The sequence below is a fragment of the Halichoerus grypus genome, chromosome 10 (genome assembly GCF_964656455.1).
Source record: "Halichoerus grypus chromosome 10, mHalGry1.hap1.1, whole genome shotgun sequence".
Lineage (NCBI taxonomy): Eukaryota > Metazoa > Chordata > Mammalia > Carnivora > Phocidae > Halichoerus > Halichoerus grypus.
In genome coordinates this window covers 34,326,438-34,345,845 of record NC_135721.1, presented here as the reverse complement: position 1 = coordinate 34,345,845, position 19,408 = coordinate 34,326,438, and the positions used below count along the sequence as shown (strand labels likewise).

Sequence of the window (19,408 nt, the reverse complement as noted above, 5' to 3'; positions counted from 1 at the left end):
CCTCACGGGACTGGTAGTTCGAGGCTGCCCCCGCGATGCTTGCGGCCAGGGAGGGTAAACTGACTACAACTCCCAGAGGGCAGCACGGCCTCAGCCGCGGGCCCTTCAGTTCCCAGGGCGACCCGGGCCCTCGGGCGGAAGCGGCGGGATCCGACGGCCTTCGGGGGCCGGAGTGGGCGTCGCGGGGGTTTGCACCGTGGCCTCGCGGTCGGCGCTGCCGCCTCTGCCCACCTCCTCCACACCCTGCTCTGGGCCGCCATGAAGGACTCGCTGGTGCTGCTGGGCCGCGTCCCGGCACACCCGGACTCCCGTTGCTGGTTCTTGGCCTGGAACCCCGCGGGAACCCTGCTGGCGTCGTGCGGTGGTGACCGTAGAGTCCGCATCTGGGGCACGGAAGGTCAGGCCCGGCCGCGCTGCACGACCCCTGCTGCCGAGGGTTCAGCGTGCGCGTAGCGTGGGTGCCGGGCTCAGGGAGTGCGCAGCCGTTGGGGCAAGCCGACAGGGAATGAGGTTACAGGCCAGAGGGAAGGAGGGAGAAGCCACCTTCAAGTTAGACGTTATCCACTCTGGGAAAGACTTTTTGGGCGAAGGAGTCGGCAAGTATTGGAAGCAAAAACGTCGATAGGCTGGAACTGTTGAGGGAATTGTGATAGTTGCTGAGACCGGAAAAGGAGAGAAGGGTGGTAGGAATGTAGCCTGCAGAGTAATTTGCGACCCAATGTGAAGTTTAAATTTTATCCTGAGGGCATTTGGGAGCCATTGACAGTTTTAAAATCAGAAAGGTGACTCCTCAGATTTGTTTTAGAAGGATGTCTGCAGAGGAAGTAGTCAGTTACAGCTTTCTGAAAGCATGTTAAATACACCGATTAAGCCCAGCTTGGCTCCAGCTTGGCTCCCGTACTAATCCCCATTATCCAAGGGCATTGATAGTGCTTCTGCACCTTCTTGTGCACCCAGCTCCAGAGCTTGGCCTGTCCTTTGCTTTTAGGTGACAGCTGGATCTGCAAATCTGTCCTTTCTGAAGGCCACCAGCGCACTGTGCGGAAGGTGGCCTGGTCTCCCTGTGGCAATTACCTGGCCTCTGCCAGTTTCGATGCTACCACTTGCATTTGGAAAAAGAACCAGGATGACTTTGAGGTAACCAGGCTGGATGGGAGCAGGATTGTTGCCTTTTTGCTCCCCACGGCTGGTTCAGGAACCTGAGCCAACCTGGGCTAACTCAGCTGTACCTATGAAAAGAACGCCAGAGATCTTAGTTGCTTGATTCTTGTTCCTCTTCCTTTTTCACAGTGTGTAACTACTCTGGAGGGCCATGAAAATGAGGTCAAGTCAGTGGCCTGGGCCCCTTCCGGCAACCTCCTTGCCACCTGCAGCCGAGATAAGAGTGTGTGGGTCTGGGAAGGTGAGTCTAGATCCTTCCAGATGCAGTGGGGAGCCAGAGAACAGACATCCCCCTCTGTGTCCCTGACAGAGTCAGCTTGTGGGCTCCTTTCTTTTTCCCTCCCACAGTTGATGAAGAAGATGAGTATGAATGTGTCAGTGTCCTCAACTCTCATACACAGGATGTCAAGCATGTGGTTTGGCACCCAAGCCAGGAGGTAAGAGTGAGGTGAAGTTTCTTGGTGGGAAGGAATTTTGGTGTGGAGGGTTGTACCCAGCCTTCCTCTGCTCTTCAGCCTCAACCTGACTTTTATGGGGATCTCTGTCTGTGACCAAAAGACATTATTAATCCCTTTATAGGGACGGATCGCTGGGACTGTCCTAGCTGGGAGAGGTATTGGAACTATTGGCACGTCCTGAGCCACATAGACAAGCGCTGTGTTTCGCCCCCCCCCCCCCCAGCTGTTAGCCTCTGCAAGCTATGACGACACAGTGAAGCTCTACCGGGAGGAAGAGGATGATTGGGTGTGCTGTGCCACCCTCGAAGGCCATGAATCCACTGTGTGGAGCTTAGCCTTTGACCCCAGTGGCCAGCGCTTGGCATCTTGCAGCGATGACCGTACTGTGCGGATCTGGCGCCAGTATCCTCCAGACAACGAGCAAGGTGAGCGGCCGGTCAGAGAGCTGCAGGAGACTCCTCACGAGGTTCGCAGTCTGCTCAGGGTCTAAGACACATAGACGAATCACAGCAGATTGGAGTAGAAAGGGGGATGTGCCACGAGAGGGCTGCCCAGCGAGTGCTGGACAATCAGGGAAGGCTGTGTGGAAGAAGAGCCATTTCATCCGAACTGGAAAGCGTGTATAGGATTTTAACACAAGAAGAATTTAACAGAAGAGACTTCTAGGTGAAAACAGAACAGCATGAGCAAAGGCATTGAAGGTGCAAGAGCCTAGATTTACGCCAGGAACCATGATTCCTTTAGATGGAGCATAGGGTGTAAAGGATCTGGGGAGTAATAAGGTGGGTCGGGTGGCTGGTTGGGTTGGTTGGTGGCCTTAAAAGGCAGGCTAACTAGTCAGACACTGTCTGCAGCAGAAAGTTTTTAAAGAGCAGGACCTCTCCTTCTCAGAATTCTGCTGTAAAAATCCCTGTGTAGCCACAGTACGTAAGGCAGATCGGTACAGATGGGGACTGAGGAACACAATGAGGCCTCCTGATTGAAGGGGGGGTGAGGGAGGGCAGTTGAGGAGCTCCTCCCCTGAGGTGCCCAGGACACAGACATGTCTGAGGCTCAAGAGAAGTCTGTTGTGCAGGGGTGGCATGCAGCGGCTCTGACCCCAGCTGGAAATGTATCTGCACTTTGTCGGGCTTCCACTCCAGGACCATTTACGATGTTGCTTGGTAAGACCTCCATCCCCACACCCACCCATTTGGAGAGATCTTAGAGAAGACAAAACCCCATGCTTCTCTCTGCCACCTTTGGGAGTACATGGACATAGAGAGCAAGCCGCCCTCATTTCTTCCGACCAGGCCGACTGTCTACCGTGCTGGCCTAGGGCCGGCTGGCCTGAGGTTCACAGGAGCAGGGAACAGACTCACAGACCCAGGCCTATACCTACTTTTAAGATCACAGGCGGTGAGGGCACCACCAGCCTTGTGTTGGGGAGGGAGGGGGGGTCACACAGCCTCATACATCCAGAAATATTCTTGAAATTGGATTCATGGGTGCGGTTTTTATGGTTTGGTAACCGACTCTACCCTTATGGATCTAGAAAAGCCATACCATTCATACAGGAGAGTGGTCAGAGGGCAGTCCTAGGAATCTGTCCGGAGGAAATAATCCTAAACGATGAAAATAGTTGATGTGCATCTAAGCTTTACTTATATTAGCAAACGTTTGGGAACGATGAAAGTGACCTTAGGGGAAGTGTAAAATTCAGCGGCCTATTACTGTTTAAAGAAATAGTTAAGAATGACTTGCAATAAGGGAAGCTGCTTATGCTAAGTGAGAAAAGTACAGTTCAGGATCTTGGAGTTTTTTGGGTTGCCTGGGGAAACCTAACCTAGATGGCAGCCCTTGAAGAATTAGGGGGTGATGTTTGTGGCTGTGTGTTAGGGAAGCTTCTCAATAATAGACTTTGAGCTGAGGCCTGCAGTTTGGGAAGAGCTGCCCAAGGACTGCAGAACCAATCTCTTTTGCCTCATTTGCCAGGTTGGGGAGGGAGGAGCCGCCTGCATACTCACTGATGCCCATGTTCCTGCCAGGTGTCAGCTGACAGGGGCCCTGGCTACAGCTTGTGGGGATGATGCCATCCGTGTGTTTGAGGAGGATCCCAGCTCAGATCCACAGCAGCCCACCTTCTCCCTGACAGCCCACTTGCCTCAGGCCCATTCCCAGGATGTCAACTGTGTGGCCTGGAACCCTAAGGAGCAGGGGCTCCTGGCCTCCTGCAGCGATGACGGGGAGGTGGCCTTCTGGAAGTATCAGCGACCAGAAGGCATCTGAGCCACCTTGACTTTGGACAGAATCATGGTTCCCCAGAAAATGTCTTAAGACTTTCCCAGCCCCAAGAGGACCTGGAAGGAGCATCCTTGACCTTCGTCTAACTTGGCTCTCTTCCATTCAGACTTGGGTAGAAGTGCGGAGCCACAGAACCACTCACTCTCCCCCCCCCCCCCCTTTGACACGGGGCCCTTCGTAAAGAGCTACAGAACATCAGTGCGTCGTGGTTATGCCACAGATTTTGCCTGCTTCAGGGCACAGTGTTCAATTTTGAGGGGTGAATATAGTATTTATAGTCACCATATCTCTTGTGTAGAAGGGGTACATCTTAGGCTTTTCGGAAATTGGAAGCTTTATAGAAATAGGTCATCTGAGTCCCAAGTCCTTTTTCATAAGGACAGTCACAACTTAAAAGAATTCCATGGTGAGTCCTTTTCAGAAATAAGTCCTACCTTCCTGATTTCTGGGTAAATTCTTACATTTAAGACATTCAATCAGTATTGAAGGAAATTTTTTAACGTAGGCTGGCTTAGAGTAAGACATGCTTCTGCTTTCCCTTAGAAACTTGTGTATCTTCTGTGCCATCATGCTGTGGTGGCAACTGGAAATGCTGAAAAATAAATGGGGAAGGGTGTGAAGCCTAAGAGGGAGTTATTACTGGCTACGGGCCATACATTCTCAGTGGGGCTGAAAATCAGTTCTTGGGAAGGGGGCAAAAAAATCGTAGAGACCATAATTAGTGGCTCTCTAATGAACCACCACTATTAAATTTTCATGCTATGGGCAAATAGAAAAAAGACCTATAGTAAGGCTCATTAGGGGCATGATAATGAAAAAAGGTAGAGAATCACTCCTTAAGCTATCACTTTGATCTCATTCAAATTGTCTTCTGGAAGTCACTTCCAAATGGGTTTTGACTTGAGGACCGTCCCCAAAACTACAGCCTTCACCGGATACCACAGAAATCACCACCTTAGATTTTGAAAAGACAGCTGAGGCGGTGCCTAGCGCAGTGGCTCTCAGAGGGTGGTCCCAAGAGCCTCTTAGGGGACCTGCGTGGTCAGCTGTGGCAGGAGTCAAAGCAGCGGCACCCCATACTAGTGGTCAGTCTTCACTGCCTTGCCCTCACCTCGCTTAGAAATGTCCTGGATAGAACCAATTAAAAACTGTGTTAAATCTTGACCTTGAGAACACAGCTAACATGCTGACAGTGGGAAGCAGGATAAAGCCCTTCCGCCGCACACTCAACTAGGACTGTCTTGACGAAAAGCAGTTGTGCAAGCTGAACTGTCCTCGTGGCCCCATCTTGAAAAAACTAGCAAATTATGTTACTTAGACTTGGCTTATCTGGCAGACTTTTTCTGGGAAATGGATGGAGTGAGCCTTTCACTTCAAGGGAAACTCGTAGCATTGCTAATGAAAAAATAAAGCTCTCAAGCAAAAATTAGAATTTTCAAAAACTTTTATTGCCACCATGAGCTTGACGTCTTCCCTATGTTTAGACTTTTCTGATGAGATTGGTGGTATCAACAGATTTGGAAGATATGCCTAAGTCAGTGAACCAACATTTTCCAAATGTCTAATGCATGATATTACAAAATCTTTCACGGTTAAGAAATTTATTAAAAGGGTAAGACCAAATAAAAATCTTTAAAAAGCGGGGGGGAGGGCACCTGGGTGACTCAGTAGGTTAAACATCTGCCTTCTGCTCAGGTCATGATCCCCGGGTCCTGGAACGGAGCCCCGCATCGTGCTTCTTGTTCAGCAGGGAGCCTGCTTCTCTCCTGTCCCTCCCCATGCTTGTGCTCTCTTTTTCAAATAAAGTTGTAAAAAGTGTAAGACCAGTGGGTTTTTTAAGATTTTAGAGAGCATGAGTGGGAGGGACAGAGGGAGAGAATCTCAAGCAGAGCCCAATGTGGAGCTCTATCTCACGACCCTGATCATGACCTGAGCTGAAACCAAGTCAGATGCCTAAGTGCACCACCCAGGCACCCCAAGACCAGTGGTTTTAACTGAAGCTTATTATTTGATGAGGTTTCAGATTCCGCATTGCCTTTAAAAAAAACTATCACTTGTGGAGTCTCAGTGTAATATCAAATAGCTAATCACCCGAAAAGGCTTTAAAAACCCTTTTCTGGGGGCACCTGCGTAGCTCAGTTGGTTGGGCGTCTGCCTTTGGCTCAGGTCATGATCCCAGGGTCCTGGGATTGAGCCCCGAGTTGGGCTCCCTGCCCGTGGGGAAGCCTGCTTCTCCCTCTCCTCCCTCTGCTGCTCCCCCTGCTTGTGCTCTCTCAACTAAATAAACAAAATCTTTAAAAAAAATTAAGTTTTGTTTTAATCCTTAGTAAACATGAATAGATATAACCAAGATGATAAAATATCTTTGGGGTTCTTAATTTTTTGGTGTGTAAAAGGCGTCCTAAGATCCTATTACTTGAAAACTGCTGACCTAGAGAAACGCTTGAAAATCATCTCCCAATTTTATGCACATTTATTCCTAAATAACAGAAGGCAAGAATTTGAAGAGGAAAATTTGTAAATCTAGATCACAGAATTGGGAAAAGTTTTCAATTAGCAATAGTCGCTCCTCGGATAAACCTCATTGGCTATGATACTGCCACTGAGCGAAGAATTGGTTTACCAAGACTGGGCCACACCCAGCTCGTGCATTTTAATCCCCTTTCTGGTACTGCCTCCTTATGGGAGGGGACACTGCAGATCTTGAGAGACTCAAGTTCAGTGTTAGTTCTGAACAATGCTGATATCTGGGTAACAAGAGAGGTGGGAGACAAGGGCATAAATCTGACAGCTATCTTTTTTTGTTTTTTAAAGATTTTATTCATTTATTTGACAGAGAGAGACACAGCGAGAGAGGGAACACAAGCAGGGGGAGTGGGAGAGGGAGAAGCAGGCTTCCCGCCAAGCAGGGAGCCCGATGCGGGGCTTAATCCCAGGACCCTGGGATCACGACCTGAACGGAAGGCAGACGCTTAACTACTGAGCCACCCAGGTGCCCCAATCTGACAGCTATCTAACCTTGTTCCCTTCTCTACACTGACTGGAAAGGCTGCAGGTGACAGCCCAACTAAAGAGCAGCCTTGTTCTCTAGAAGTATTCATTATAAGCAAGTATTCATTATAAGCAAGTTCAGTGGCTAAAAAAAACAAATGTTTTTGGCCAAAGCCTTAGGTAGAGGAAAGAAACTTTAATTTGGAAACACTACAAAGACAAATGGTTTTCCCAAGTTATTTTATGAGACTGTTTGACAAAAGAACTACACAGAACATGCCTAAAAGTGCTGTACATAGTTTATGCTTGACAGCGTACAGGACACCTGCAGACACTGGATCCCAAGTCTAGACAGCAAGGCAGTAAGAGGGCCAAGTAGTAGAAGGGGGCTAGGACAGCACCTGCACTGACTGGCCAGATCTCACCAACAGACCTGGTCCCCACGTAACTGTACATGTTCCTGATTCAGGTGCAATCCTTCTCTCCTGTTTGTAAGAGTAAGTGCCTCTGGACTCAGTCTGAGTCACTGTCTGTCTCCGCTTCCTTCACGTCCACACTGAATTTGTATTCCTGGTCACATCCCATGTAAGCATCACTCATGAAATACAGGGTGTAATTGTGGGCACCAGTGGCTGGAGCCACAAAGTCAAGCTTCACCTAGAGAAAGCAGGCAGAAGTCAGGGTGAGCACGGACACAAGAGGAAGAATTCACACCCTGACCCCATCTCAGAACAAATCCTGGGTCCGGTGTTCAGGCAGAAATCAGGCTGAGCACGGACACAGGAGGAAGAATTCTCACCCTGACCCCATCTCAGAACAAATCCTGGGGCCAGTGTTCACTCACCTTGGCCTTCTGCTGCAGGGTCAGCCTCTTGATGGAGATGAGGCTATTGGACTTGGCATCGCCGATCACTACCCACCAGCCCTCTTCACGTTTCTGCAGTGACCAAAAGCCAAGAATTTCAGCATGTAGAAAGTGATGGCCACGAGACCATGAGAATGGTTATAAGAGTAGGGAAACAAAAACCAGATAGAAAGCTTTCTAAAATTTCCTCCTGGAGGTGCCTGGGCTGCTCAGTTAAGTGGCCAACTCTTAATTGCAGCTCAGGTCATGATCTCAGGTCCTGGGATCGAGACTCATGTCTGTTGGGCTCCTCACTCAGCAGGGAGTCTGCCTGAGATGCTCTCTCCCCCTCTGCCCCTCCCCTGCCAGCATACGTGCTCTCTCTAAAATACATAAATAAGGGCACCTGGGTGGCTCAGTCGGTTAAGTGTCTGCCTTCAGCTCGGGTCATGATCCTGGGGTCCTGGGATTGAGTCCCGCACTGGACACCCTGCTCAGTGGGGAGTCTGCTTCTCCCTCTCCCTTTGCACCTCCCCCTCGCTCAAGCTCACGCTCTCTCTCTCAAAATAAAATCTTTAAAAAAAATACATCTTTTAGAAAACGAAATAATGGGGCGCCCAGGTGGTTTAGTCATTAAGCGTCTGCCTTAGGCTCAGGTCATGATCCCAGGGTCCCGGGATCGAGCCCCGCATCGGGCTCCCTGCTCCGCGGGAAGCCTGCGTCTCCCTCTCCCACTCCCTCTGCTTGTGTTCCCTCTCTCGCTGTGTCTCTCTCTGTCAAATAAATAAAATCTTTAAAAAAAAAAAAGAAAAATAAACTAAAATACAATTTCCTCCTAAAAGACAATTTAGTATAACTAAGATTTTGAAACTGTCAAAACGTATCTCAAATGAACCTGTTTTTAAGTAATGAACTCATTTTTGGTTCTGGCTCATTTCCTTATTTATTCCAAAATACCTTCTCCTGACATTCAGTGCTTGCCAATGAAGCCAAGATTCCACCATTAGAGATGTAGTCTTTGGGGCCTGGCAGCTGAGTTCCTCAGAAACCCTTTTAAATAAAAAGCACCTGTGCCAGATAAGCAACACATGCTGACCTGGACATGAGCCTGCCAGTGGACAGGATCCAGAGCAGACCATCCCCGTCAGAAAGTCCAAGTATTCCAGTTCAAAGCGCTCTTTCCCCAGAGCCTATTAAACCACTAGTTTGTAAAACGAAACATTACAGTGTATCTGGTTTCTGCTTTCAGTCTTCAATTATTCTCTAATATAAGGGATCAGATTTTCTTTCTGGTGATAAAGAACCAAGTAACTGGACACAGAGTTAAATGGCAGTGAGAAAGGAAGAGAAATACCAACTAGAAAAGCCCAACTATCCCGGAGCCATTTAAAGAAAATTCCTCTTAACAATCCTAGAGACTGACAATACTATATTGTCACAATGACCAGTCACCTGAATTGTCTTCAAGCAAAAACAATGACAAAACCACCCATGGCCCCAATATTAATTCTTGGCCTTGTGTCTTGTCATTACCCTAAATTTCCCTCCCCCGGTGACAATGTACCCTTGAAATCTGAGCACTAGCCAATGGATAAGGCCTCCAGAAGAAACCTCATGCTGCTACTTAAAAATGGGAGTTCATCTGAGACACCTTTCGACGGTTTTAAAATCTTAGTTATATCAAACTGTCTTTCAGGAGGAGATTTCAGGAAGCTTTCTATCTGGTTTTTATTGCCGTCCTGCTACCAGGACCCACCTGCGGGAAGAGAGGCGCGATCACGGGGCCTGTGACTTCCTCCTCGCGCTCCAGCTGCACCAGCACCACCACTGGCCCGCCGCTGTGGGGGAGAAGAGCAGGGCAGCGCCTCAGCACCGAGGCAGGGGCTCGGAGCGCACCGTCCCGCCGGGCCCGGCGGGGACCCCGGGGCAGGGCGCCTGGCCGGCCCGTGCTCACCTGCGGATGCCGTCCTTATCCACCACCTCGTAAGAAAGCTCGATGTTCGGGTAGCGGTTGCAGAAGCGGGCCACGTCCGCGATCTGGCTGTCAGACAGCTGAAGCAGCGCGTTTCGTTCTTCATCTTCCATCTCCATGATGTCAAAAACGCTCTCCACTCCCTGCAGGGGGGATTCGGAGGTCAGGGAAGGAGAACTCATACTAACAGCAAATGAAACCCGGCTCCAAACAGCTGCTAATTTTACTTCCTATGCTATCAGATCATCTAAAGACGCGGCTTCAGAAAGAACACAGCCCGCAACCGTACAACCACCGGACGCTCTAGTACCTCAGTACGCAACACCCTCAGAGACACTCAGAGAAACCCCAACTCCCCCCGACCGTGACTCCCCTCCGACAACCCCTTCAACTGCCCCCACCTCCCAGGACACTTGGCTCAGCCACCCAACCATCCAGGTCCAGGCCCAGCTCACCTTATCTGTGCACCGTTTAATATGCTCTGACGTGAAGTGTGGCAACTGTTTCAGGTAGGAGTCCTTGGACCACATGGCTTGGGTGACCATCTGGGCCAGCTCCATCGCTGCCAGGGCAGGGCTAAGCCACCCGTTGCTAGAAAGGACGTCCACACAGGCCTGGATGAGCCGGATTGCCTGAATAGGGGTAGGAGTGCAAGAGAAGGCAGGCTCGGAACTGCTACTTCATAGGCCACCCCCGGCCCCTCCACTCCACACCCATACGGGCACCCACACCTACCTTGCTGAGGATTTCCTCCGTATCCGACTGCAGCTCAGCGCTCAGCTGCATGCGGGACAGGTGAGCCTGCAGAAGCAGGTTGGTCTTGACGTGCGGGTCATTGAACTTCGGGTTATTCAGCTTGTGGGGGACCTTCTGAGCCAACTGGAGGGGAAAGAAAAACAACTGGTGATGAACACATGGCCCTGCCCGAAAACAGCTCTGGGGCCCAAAGGACCACCTGCCCCACGCTCACAACCCTTCAAAACAGAGACGTGTGGGTGATGTGCTGGGGTCTTCCTGTGGTGACAAGGACACCATGTGCTCTGGGCACAGAGGCCAACTTTCAACTCCAAAGAGGTTGTCCTGAACCCAAGATGTCCTCACCTGCCGCAGGAGGTTATCTTCATGGTGCCGGATGGGAATGTTCTCATACTCCGCGGCATTGGAGATGATCTCAATAAGCCCTCGCACCTTGGTCTTGGCATTCAGGGACATGCTGAAGAGCTCTGACAGCCAAAGAGAAGAAGGAAGGGGAGGAGTCAGAAAAGAAAGAGGGAGGAGAGTTAACTGCCTAAGCTACCCTACCCCTGCACTACCCCACGATCCATCCCTCTGACCCACACACAGGGCACCGGAAGGCCTGGGCTCACTCATCCCAGTGGGCTGCAGGCCCCTGCAGAGACTTCTTTAGCTTGGGCTCCCCAGACAGCATCCCCTGCCGGCCCCTCACCAATGGTGGTGTAGTTGATGTAATAGTAAGCAGCAATCATGCCCAGGTTCAGGGGTGCCACATCCATCTCGTCCTCAATGCTGATGCACTTGGACTGCTCCAAGTCACTCAGGGTCTGCTCCACAAGCTCGGACAAGTGGTCAGACAGGTGGCGATGGGAGATACCTGTGAAGGTGAGAGAAGCAAGGCGTCACTAGGAGATGGCCAGCAAGGGCTAGGAGAACCACAAAAGGACACTGTGCACCCCAGAGCCCACTGACCCTGCAGGTTGTAGTAATTGGGGTTCTGGGTCATGCGGCGGTACAGAAAGGTCCAGGTCAGGTAGTCCACAGCATCCTGCTTGTTCTCTATGGTCTTGGTGACAATCTCGGCATTGAAGTGGTCGTGCATACAGTGATCCAGATGGGACTCTACTGGCAATGGCTCATACAGGAACTTTTTGAAGAAATCCTGCGGATTGGAAAAGGAGAGATAGTAATAAAGAGTCAATGACAACATGGTCACAAAGAAGGGCCAAGGGAAAACCAAAAGGGAATGGCCCTCGCGCAACAGACACAGCTAATACAACAACGGAAGAAACCACCGTACCGACAAGGTGAACTGGGTCTGCACCTGGAAGTTTGGGTGCGTAAGCAGAATGCTGGGTGTCTGTGTAAGTGGTGTGTATGCCTGTTCCCACCAGCATCCCTGGTTATTCTTACAATGGGAACAGGGATATAGAAGGTCATGCAGGCCTAACAGTACCTGAAGTACCAGCCAGAAGGTAAGGACCTCAACACATGGAGTCAACAGCAGCAGCAAAAACAGAGGGCTACAAAATTCCATGTGAGGCTTATTACAAAAGCAATGTGGAAAATAAAAGAAACAGAATTTGATAGAAAGAATGTAAACAAGGAAAGACAACTATTAAAAACTCTACTGTGAGGCCCAGGATCTCAAGAGGGTGCCCGAGGCCAGGACTGACCTTTTTGGAGCCCTGGCACATGATAACACAGCGGCCCTCGTCATCCTGCAAAGGGCGGTTGGCATGCCCCACCATCTGAAGCACGTCGTAGATGGGGTAATCCACATACCTGGTGACAGAAGAGAGAAAAGGTGACGAAGGTGCATCAATACAGAGACCACAGTCAGGAGGCGCGGACTCCCTCGATGTCAAAGAATAAAATGCGAATATGGGAGACAGTGGCAAATTACAGCTAACCCCTGTGGTTAGGACTACTTGTGCTCAGGTACTAGTGTCCCTTGTTTATCTCTAGATCACTGTAGTTTTCAAGTGTAAGAGTTGGGACTTTGCTGCTCAGGGTCCCTGAACCAAAGCTAAACCCACCGAATACCCAAAGCGAGTAACTCCCTAATAAAGGATCAAATATGTAAGTCAAGCTTCCCAAACAACTGCGTATTTCATGAGTTAGCAAGTCACCTGACTTAAATCTAAACCTAAAAGGAATTTCAGAGATTAAAGATAAGCCATAAGTAACATTCATTTCAGAAAAAAAAAAAATCTACATTTTGAGAAAAAAATATTAAGAATTAAATCATTCAAGGGGCGCCTGGGTGGCTGAGTCAGTTAAGCGTCTGCCTTCGGCTCAGGTTATGATCTCAGGGTCCTGGGATCAAGCCCCGCATCAGGCTCCCTGCTCATCGGGGAGCCTGCTTCTCCCTCTGCCTGCAGCTCCCCATGCTTGTACTCTCTCTCTCTCAAATAAATAAATAAAATCTTAAAAAAAAGAAAGAAATCATTCAGGCTTTTTCTGAGAAAAACCAAACCTTTTCCTGGTTCTCCAACTTGCTGAAATATGACAGACTAACCACAGAAGCAAAAGTGAGCGTAGGTCCTAAGACTAAAAACTCTCAGACACCTGGCTATGGGGGAATCTCAGCTGGCTGTTTATCTCCCTTAACACGTTTCCTTCATCATTTCTGGATCTGCAGATGTTACATTCATTTTAGGAAGAAGATTCCCATTAACGCAGAGCACAGTGAGACTCACGCATGAATCTTGCCATTGTAGTACTGGGTGTCCATGATGATCACCAGGTGGGCAGCCACATTCATGCCCCAGCAGAGACTCCGAGAAGCTACCACCACCTGGATGGCCCCTGAGCGGCAGAGGGCAGAAGAAGACTGAGTGCAGGGCTCCCTGAGAGGATTTGTCTCCTGAGCAGGAGGAGGGCGGGAGGGGCTTATCTCGTGCTACATTTCAGAACTCACAGCAAAGCTTACTGGGAAAGAGCCCTAATAATGACAAAGGGCTAACACAATACTGTAAGAGGTCGCTCCATGCTGCTAACGCCCTGCTCGGGAGATTATGCTATAGGAAATGGGGTAATCCTGGAACAGAATCCCCAGCCCAGGGAAAGCTAGGCTTAGCTGTCTGCCTGACAGACTGGCCTTGCTGATCGGGAAGAGCCAACGCCGCCTCAGTCATGGGCTGGCTCAGTACACGGCAGCAAAACTGAGCCGTGAGGGACAGATTTGAGCATCAAAGAGCGCCAGTAACTGACTGCGGCAGGAGCGGCTCCACTGAACAGTGTCCGTGCACCGCCACAGGTCAACGAGGGACGGCAGCACACAGGCCACCCAGATGAGACTCACAGTTCTAGCATTTACTACACGTCTAAGTCTAACAGCCTTGTGAGCGTGCTATCCATGGAAAACCAGGTCTACCTGTCAAAGGTCCTGGTCGAGAAAACCAGGTTAAGTCATATCACCTTACGTGCCTGCCTGTCTTCTCATCTAGCAAGCAGACGTGATATTCTACCCACGTCACAAGGTTACTGAGAGGATCAAATGAAGTGAAAGAAAACATAATCAGAAAAGTATTTTGAAGATGATTAGTGTGCTGGAAGGAAGCATTACCCACATCTTAAAGCTGCGTACCCATCGCCTGTGATACTCTTAGACAGAACCTCCCTCTGGGCCACAAGACTTTTCACCTGAGCTGAAGAGCTGTTCCACCAGGCGTCGCTCCATGGGGCTGAGGCCCTCGTGCAGGTAGCCCACCCCATTTAGCAGTGTTTCCTTGAGCGTGCTGTCACTTAGCTTCTCCAGGTACGGGATCAGATCCTTCTCGGTGCAGTGCAAGAACCTAGGCGGCAGGGGCACGGATTCAGCTCAGAGCACTTCCAGTCCCTGGCAAGACCCTTCCAACCTTGCCACCGGCCGGCCCCTAGCCCAATGGGGCTGACGCCCACCCTCATAGGCGGAATGCCCTTCAGGGTGAGCCCACCTCAGTGACCCAACTCCCCCCTCCCACCCCGTCCCCACCCTGCTCCACCTCTGCCGCTGGATGTCCGCCGCACACGTGGTGAGGATGTCGATGGCAGTGAGGCGGGTCTGCTTTCGGGATGGAACAAAAACAATGACCGGCTTCTTGGGAGAGTGTTTGGTGATAGCGTGGTACACGGGCTTGGCCATGGAGAGCAGGCGGGTTTGTGTGTGGCTGATGTTGAAGCCCTGGAGACCGAGGGAAAGAGACAGAAGTGAGAGCTGGTCCTCCGGCACGAGGCCACGCGGCAGCAGGGAGAGCGGGGAGAGCGGGCCCTACCTGGATGTGCAGCTCCAAGGGCACAGGGCGCACGTTCGGGTGGAAGTTGAAAGTAGAGGTGGCGCTGCACCCCAGCCAGTGGGCCACATCCTTAGCGTTCGAGAGCGACGAGCTAAGTGCCACAATGCGAATGGGTCGCTCAATCTGGGAGGAGATGTAGCGCATCCGGGAGCAGATCACTTCTAAGACAGGCTGGGACATTGCGGGGGGGGGGGGGTCACTCCAGGCCCAGGCACCCCATCTCCAGCCTGCACCCTGAGTTAGCCTTTCCATCCAGCCCAACCACCTCGAAATGACTGCCTAACTCTTCCTTCTAATTAGGAGCTCTCCTATTTTTGGTTCCACCTCCTCCATGGCAGCCAATCTCCACTAAACAATGCTCTTTACTAAGATTACTACCAAAAAAGTCTCACACTGTCCCTTTGGAATAAAGTGACAAGCAGAACCCTCCTGGAAGAAGCAGCACCTTGTCTCTGGCCTCAGACCCAAACATAAGTCCCAATGCCAAGGCCACTCAGCCAATCACAGCCCCTCTCCTATGCTTCAAGGTCAAGCCATACCCCGTTCTCGCCCCCGATAAGGTGGACTTCATCCACCACGAAGAGGTTGATGTTCTGGACATTCTTGCGCTGCTTCCACCGCCGAGAAAGGATGTCCCACTTCTCAGGGGTGCTGATGATGATATTGCCCTTGCCTAGAAGCTTCAGGTCTGTGCTAGTCTCCCCCGTCAGGAGCACCACCTTCTTGTTGAGCCTGTCCTGGAACTTCTCATACCAGTCCATGTACACCTGGCATGCAGGAAGGGCAGAAAAACATCAGGCCAGGCCTCGTTTCATTTTTAACGAGACAAGCCTGAGAAGCCACACACAGAGACTTGTTGATCTGTACATCTCCAACTACTTTACAATCCCACATTAATCTTTAAGGGATGGTAGCGTCTTCCTTCAGTACACAAACTGAGGACATCAACAAAAGAAAACGGAGTCTTGCCACCACTGACCCTGCAAATTTCAAGGGCTTAGAGAATTCTGATCTGGGCTCAGAGGAAAAGAGCTTCCGGCCAAGTTCACACGTGACACAACACCATGGCACGTACCTGCTCCGCCAGAGCCTCCATGGGGGTGATATAGACACAGCGCCCCTCTGAGTTCTGCAGCAGCATCCGCAGGATGGCAAACTCCGCACAGATCGTCTTCCCGCTGCCCGTCGGGGCCCCCACAAACACATTGTCGTCACTGTTGTAGACGGTGTTGAACACTGGAAGCCGGCAGAGCAGCGGGGGGAACATCCAGGAGAGAAGAGACTCAGACCACTCCTCAGAACAGAGGCCACCAGGAGAAACTCAGCCAGCCAGCCGTCAAGTGCCAATCACGAAGGACTACCTGCAGTCGGCCTACTACACACACCTCTCCCCCTATTTTCTCCCTCTCACACACAGGCAACAGGGGAAGAGCCCGGACCAACAGTTCAGGTAGCACGGAGTTTCGCAGGATGGCAGAGGGAAGTAGGCCAAGTATCCTGCGCTTCTCTGCGGTCCTCTCAGGGACCGGGACGCAGAACAAAAAAGAACTGGCTACCTTTCTCTGCCCCTCCAACACTCTCCTCTGGTCCCTGGAAATGGTCTAATAAAGAAAGAAGGTAAAGCCTCAGTCCTGGCATTAAGACTGGTTAAAGTCCAAGTTCTGTTTATTAGCTGGTTCAGCTGAGGTGCCTTTCCCTGCCGAGTTTCCTCATCTGTAAAACAGGACACTAATAGTACCACGAACAGTAAATCCCTCACAGGACCGGGGGGAGGCACAAAAGAGAAAACACCCAAATGTACTCAGCCAAAAGGACTTAGAAAACAGGGCATGCTCTGGGAACGTGGCTGTTACTGAAAACAATGAGGGGAAGGAGGCTTCCGTCAATGCCGCGCACTCTGGCTCAATACTTGAGCAACAGGGGCATGGATCCAGCCTCCTGAGCCTGAGAAACAACAATGTACCATGGTAAGATCTTGTTCTACTGACCCTCCCCCCAGTGACATGTGCAGAAAAGCAAAGGAGGGGTGCCTGGGTGGCTCAGTCGGTTAAGCGGCTGCCTTCGGCTCAGGTCATGATCCCAGGGTCCTGGGATCGAGCCCCGCGTCGGGCTTTCTGTTCAGTGGGGAGCCTGCTTCTCCCTCTCCCTCTGCCTGCTGCTTCCCCTGCTTATGCTTTCTTTCTCTGTCAAATAAATAAAATCTTTTAAAAAAAGAAAAGCAAAGGAAATCGAACAGTAACCAAGGACTGAGAAGGGAAAAAGTCCTGGGGTGCTCCCACAGTCGGCTCTGCTGAGCTCCGTCTCCCTGAGCGCTCTACTGCCCTTCTTGCCACAGAAAACATCTGTCTCTAGGGGACCTTAAAAGGCACCCGAAGGAAATGACCGCCTGGGGATGGAAACGCTTACCTTGGGTCTGGATGGGGTTGAAAAAAGGAAATTTATCCTGGTAAAGGCTCTCAAAGGCACTATTTCTCAGGGCAGACACGGGCAAGGGCTGCAGGTCCAGAAGCTCAGTTGGAGGTGGGTACTTCTCTGGTAGGATCAGGTGCCGGAAGGAGACAGGCAGCTGGGTCTCACAAGCTGCCAGAACAGAAACGGGAGGGGTCATGAGCAGTCCTCCCTTTACCTGATGGCCCCTCAGAGCCCCTCCATGCACACCGGAAACCCCAAGGCAACAGAAGATAGGATCACTCTGACCCCAAAGTGCAGTCCAGTACAAAGGGCAAGACATGCTTACTATCCCCCGGAAGACCTGCCCGTCTGGGAGCCTGCAGGGATACACTCACAGAGCCAGCGGTCAGACACCACTCGGATGAAGTACTGAGGGGGCAGCGGTTCGAAGACAGGCACGAAGAACGTAATGAGGTGCTCGTCCTGGGCATACTTGGCCTTGAGTAGAAAATACTCATGGTGGAGTATCACCTCACTGTCCACATCCTCCACCAGAATCCAGAATGCCTCTGATGACCCGTGAACCTGTCAACACAAGCACAAGTGAAAGCACGTGAGCCAGCGTGGACGCACAGCTCCGATCCAGCTCTCCTCAGGAGGGAGCGCGCTGCAAGCAGGCCCTCTGCCGAGCAAGGCCTCACCTTTTCATCCCACTGGAAGTCCGGCGTGATGGTCAGCTCCACTTTCAGGGTGGAGCGCGTGATAGGCTGGAGGTGCACCGACAACTCCAACTTGGGGAAGAGGTGGACGTACTTGTGGATGGTCTTCCCCATCTTCGGCATGCGGATAAGCTCCCCTAGAAGGACAGGAGAGTACAGGGGCTGCAGCCCAGCCTACCAAGCACGGCTGCAAACTGGGCCCTGAGGGCGAGGGGCACATTCCACTCCAGTGCGCAGACTCCTCCCCTCACGCGCAGCGCAGCCCAGAGGTTTCGAAGGCCCGAGACCAAGAGCTGGCCTCGTTACTTCAGGGGGCTGTGAGAAGCGAACACAGGCCAAGAGGGCACCAGGCCTCAGAACTGCTCAGAAAGATGTCTGAGCAGTAAGGACAAAGAGGAGAGTTTCCCACATACCTATCTCATTATGATTCAGGTCATACAGGCGCTCAAAGGGGAAGTTTTTCTTCTCGATCTTCTTCACTACTTCCTCAGGGAGTTTCCGGAACTGGCGCAGAGGACACATGGACTGCCACCTAGCCAGGACGAAAACATCGCTGTCAGTCCCTTGCGTCACAAACTGCCCTCACCATAGCTTCCAACAGGTTAGCCGTGACCACACAAAATAGTCGTTAATGGAAAGCATCCGAAACTGCACCAGCAACGACACTTGAAAGCCATCACTCCCCACCCCTTTCCCCCTACCCCCGGGCTCCACCCAAAGTGCAAGTCCCATTTCATGAGTGAGGGCTGGAGATAAGAGCACTCCAAGGCTTCCCCAGCGTGCCCTCAGCCTGGGGACCTTAACTCATGCTGACCAGCTTCCAGCTCCCCGGGCCCTTACATGCGCTTGTCAATCATCTTGCAGAGGTTCAGTGTCTTGTCTGTAAGCTGCGCCCAACCTCGGTTCAGGACAATTTCAAAGATGGCACGCATCAACCGGCCAGCCGACTAGGGAAAGAGAAAGTATTCGCTCTGTTAAGTCCCTACTATCCCCAGACCTAATGAAGCCACCCAACACAAGGCTTCATTACCTGAAGGCCTGATGCAATTAGGCACACCACTCAGAAACAAAGTCCCTCTATAATTACTGTTCCCTTTTATATAGGAGATGCTTGCTGAACACAAAATAGTTGGAAAAGTGCTGCTCGAGCTCACTGTATACCTTAACCTAATACTCACTGCATGATTTTAAAGCTTCGGCTCACTTAGCACTTAGGGGTCTAGCAAGAGTAAAGATGCTAGTGACTTGCCCTTAGAGATAAAAACAAAGCAGAGCTGAGGGCCTTTTGCCATTTCCGGATTTACATCCGAGCCCAGGGGCCACAGTGGGAAGTCATTCTCTGTAGGGAAGCAGACACCATGTCCATGGCTCTCCCCAGCACTCTCTCTCACGGCCCTACCTCTCCACATGCTCAAGGTTGGTGGAACAGAGTAGCTATACCAGACACACATCAACCAACGAGCCTAATAGGGCAAAACTTGGCCTTCTTTCCCCCTCACTAGGGTCAGGCCTCCTTTCTCCAAGACGCACACCAGCACAGGGCTGTGAGCTGTTAACGTCTCTTCAGGCAGCAC

General features: G+C 51.2%; 2 protein-coding genes and 1 non-coding gene across 4 annotated transcripts in view; 1 reads left to right on the top strand and 2 right to left on the bottom strand.

The window, feature by feature from the left end:
• The first annotated feature begins 72 nt into the window (after positions 1-72).
• Positions 73-4,528, top strand: CIAO1 (cytosolic iron-sulfur assembly component 1). Of its 2 annotated transcripts, none has more exons than XM_036065139.2 (7): positions 73-397; positions 989-1,137; positions 1,291-1,402; positions 1,510-1,598; positions 1,843-2,044; positions 2,695-2,782; positions 3,647-4,528. In XM_036065139.2, exons 1-7 carry the CDS (start codon positions 259-261, stop codon positions 3,885-3,887), a joined length of 1,020 nt encoding a protein of 339 aa, XP_035921032.1. In that variant the 5' UTR covers positions 73-258; the 3' UTR covers positions 3,888-4,528. The 2 variants fall into 2 exon arrangements, with proteins under 2 accessions (XP_035921032.1, XP_077912378.1); XM_078056252.1 differs by lacking the exon at positions 73-397 and adding an exon at positions 413-596.
• Positions 4,529-5,328: 800 nt separating this feature from the next.
• SNRNP200 (small nuclear ribonucleoprotein U5 subunit 200) overlaps positions 5,329-19,408 on the bottom strand; it is a 31,503-nt gene continuing 17,423 nt past the window's right edge. Inside the window, exons 25-45 of the mRNA XM_036065138.2 lie at positions 18,675-18,781; positions 18,248-18,366; positions 17,817-17,971; positions 17,511-17,700; positions 17,131-17,304; positions 15,800-15,960; positions 15,264-15,491; positions 14,704-14,895; positions 14,434-14,612; positions 14,093-14,244; positions 13,147-13,255; positions 12,121-12,229; positions 11,417-11,606; positions 11,157-11,321; positions 10,811-10,932; positions 10,445-10,588; positions 10,165-10,341; positions 9,692-9,852; positions 9,494-9,575; positions 7,738-7,830; positions 5,329-7,550 (exon numbers count right to left, since the gene is read on the bottom strand). Coding sequence (XP_035921031.1) covers positions 7,407-7,550; positions 7,738-7,830; positions 9,494-9,575; positions 9,692-9,852; positions 10,165-10,341; positions 10,445-10,588; positions 10,811-10,932; positions 11,157-11,321; positions 11,417-11,606; positions 12,121-12,229; positions 13,147-13,255; positions 14,093-14,244; positions 14,434-14,612; positions 14,704-14,895; positions 15,264-15,491; positions 15,800-15,960; positions 17,131-17,304; positions 17,511-17,700; positions 17,817-17,971; positions 18,248-18,366; positions 18,675-18,781 — 3,153 coding nt within the window. The 3' untranslated portion in view covers positions 5,329-7,406. The remainder of the gene's footprint in view (positions 7,551-7,737; positions 7,831-9,493; positions 9,576-9,691; positions 9,853-10,164; positions 10,342-10,444; positions 10,589-10,810; positions 10,933-11,156; positions 11,322-11,416; positions 11,607-12,120; positions 12,230-13,146; positions 13,256-14,092; positions 14,245-14,433; positions 14,613-14,703; positions 14,896-15,263; positions 15,492-15,799; positions 15,961-17,130; positions 17,305-17,510; positions 17,701-17,816; positions 17,972-18,247; positions 18,367-18,674; positions 18,782-19,408) is intronic.
• Positions 6,381-6,516, bottom strand: LOC118518366 (U4 spliceosomal RNA). The gene has a single exon (XR_004908589.1). It is a non-coding gene; the product is annotated as a U4 spliceosomal RNA (small nuclear RNA).

What these genes read in the sequence shown, in the direction of transcription:
- CIAO1 (XM_036065139.2), top strand. Translation starts at nt 259, where the DNA reads ATGAAGGACTCGCTGGTGCTGCTGGGCCGCGTCCCGGCACACCCGGAC. An exon ending in GAGTGTGTGGGTCTGGGAAG is followed by an intron (nt 1,403 to 1,509) that starts GTGAGTCTAGAT and finishes TCCCTCCCACAG; the next exon opens with TTGATGAAGAAGATGAGTAT. An exon ending in TTTGGCACCCAAGCCAGGAG is followed by an intron (nt 1,599 to 1,842) that starts GTAAGAGTGAGG and finishes CCCCCCCCCCAG; the next exon opens with CTGTTAGCCTCTGCAAGCTA.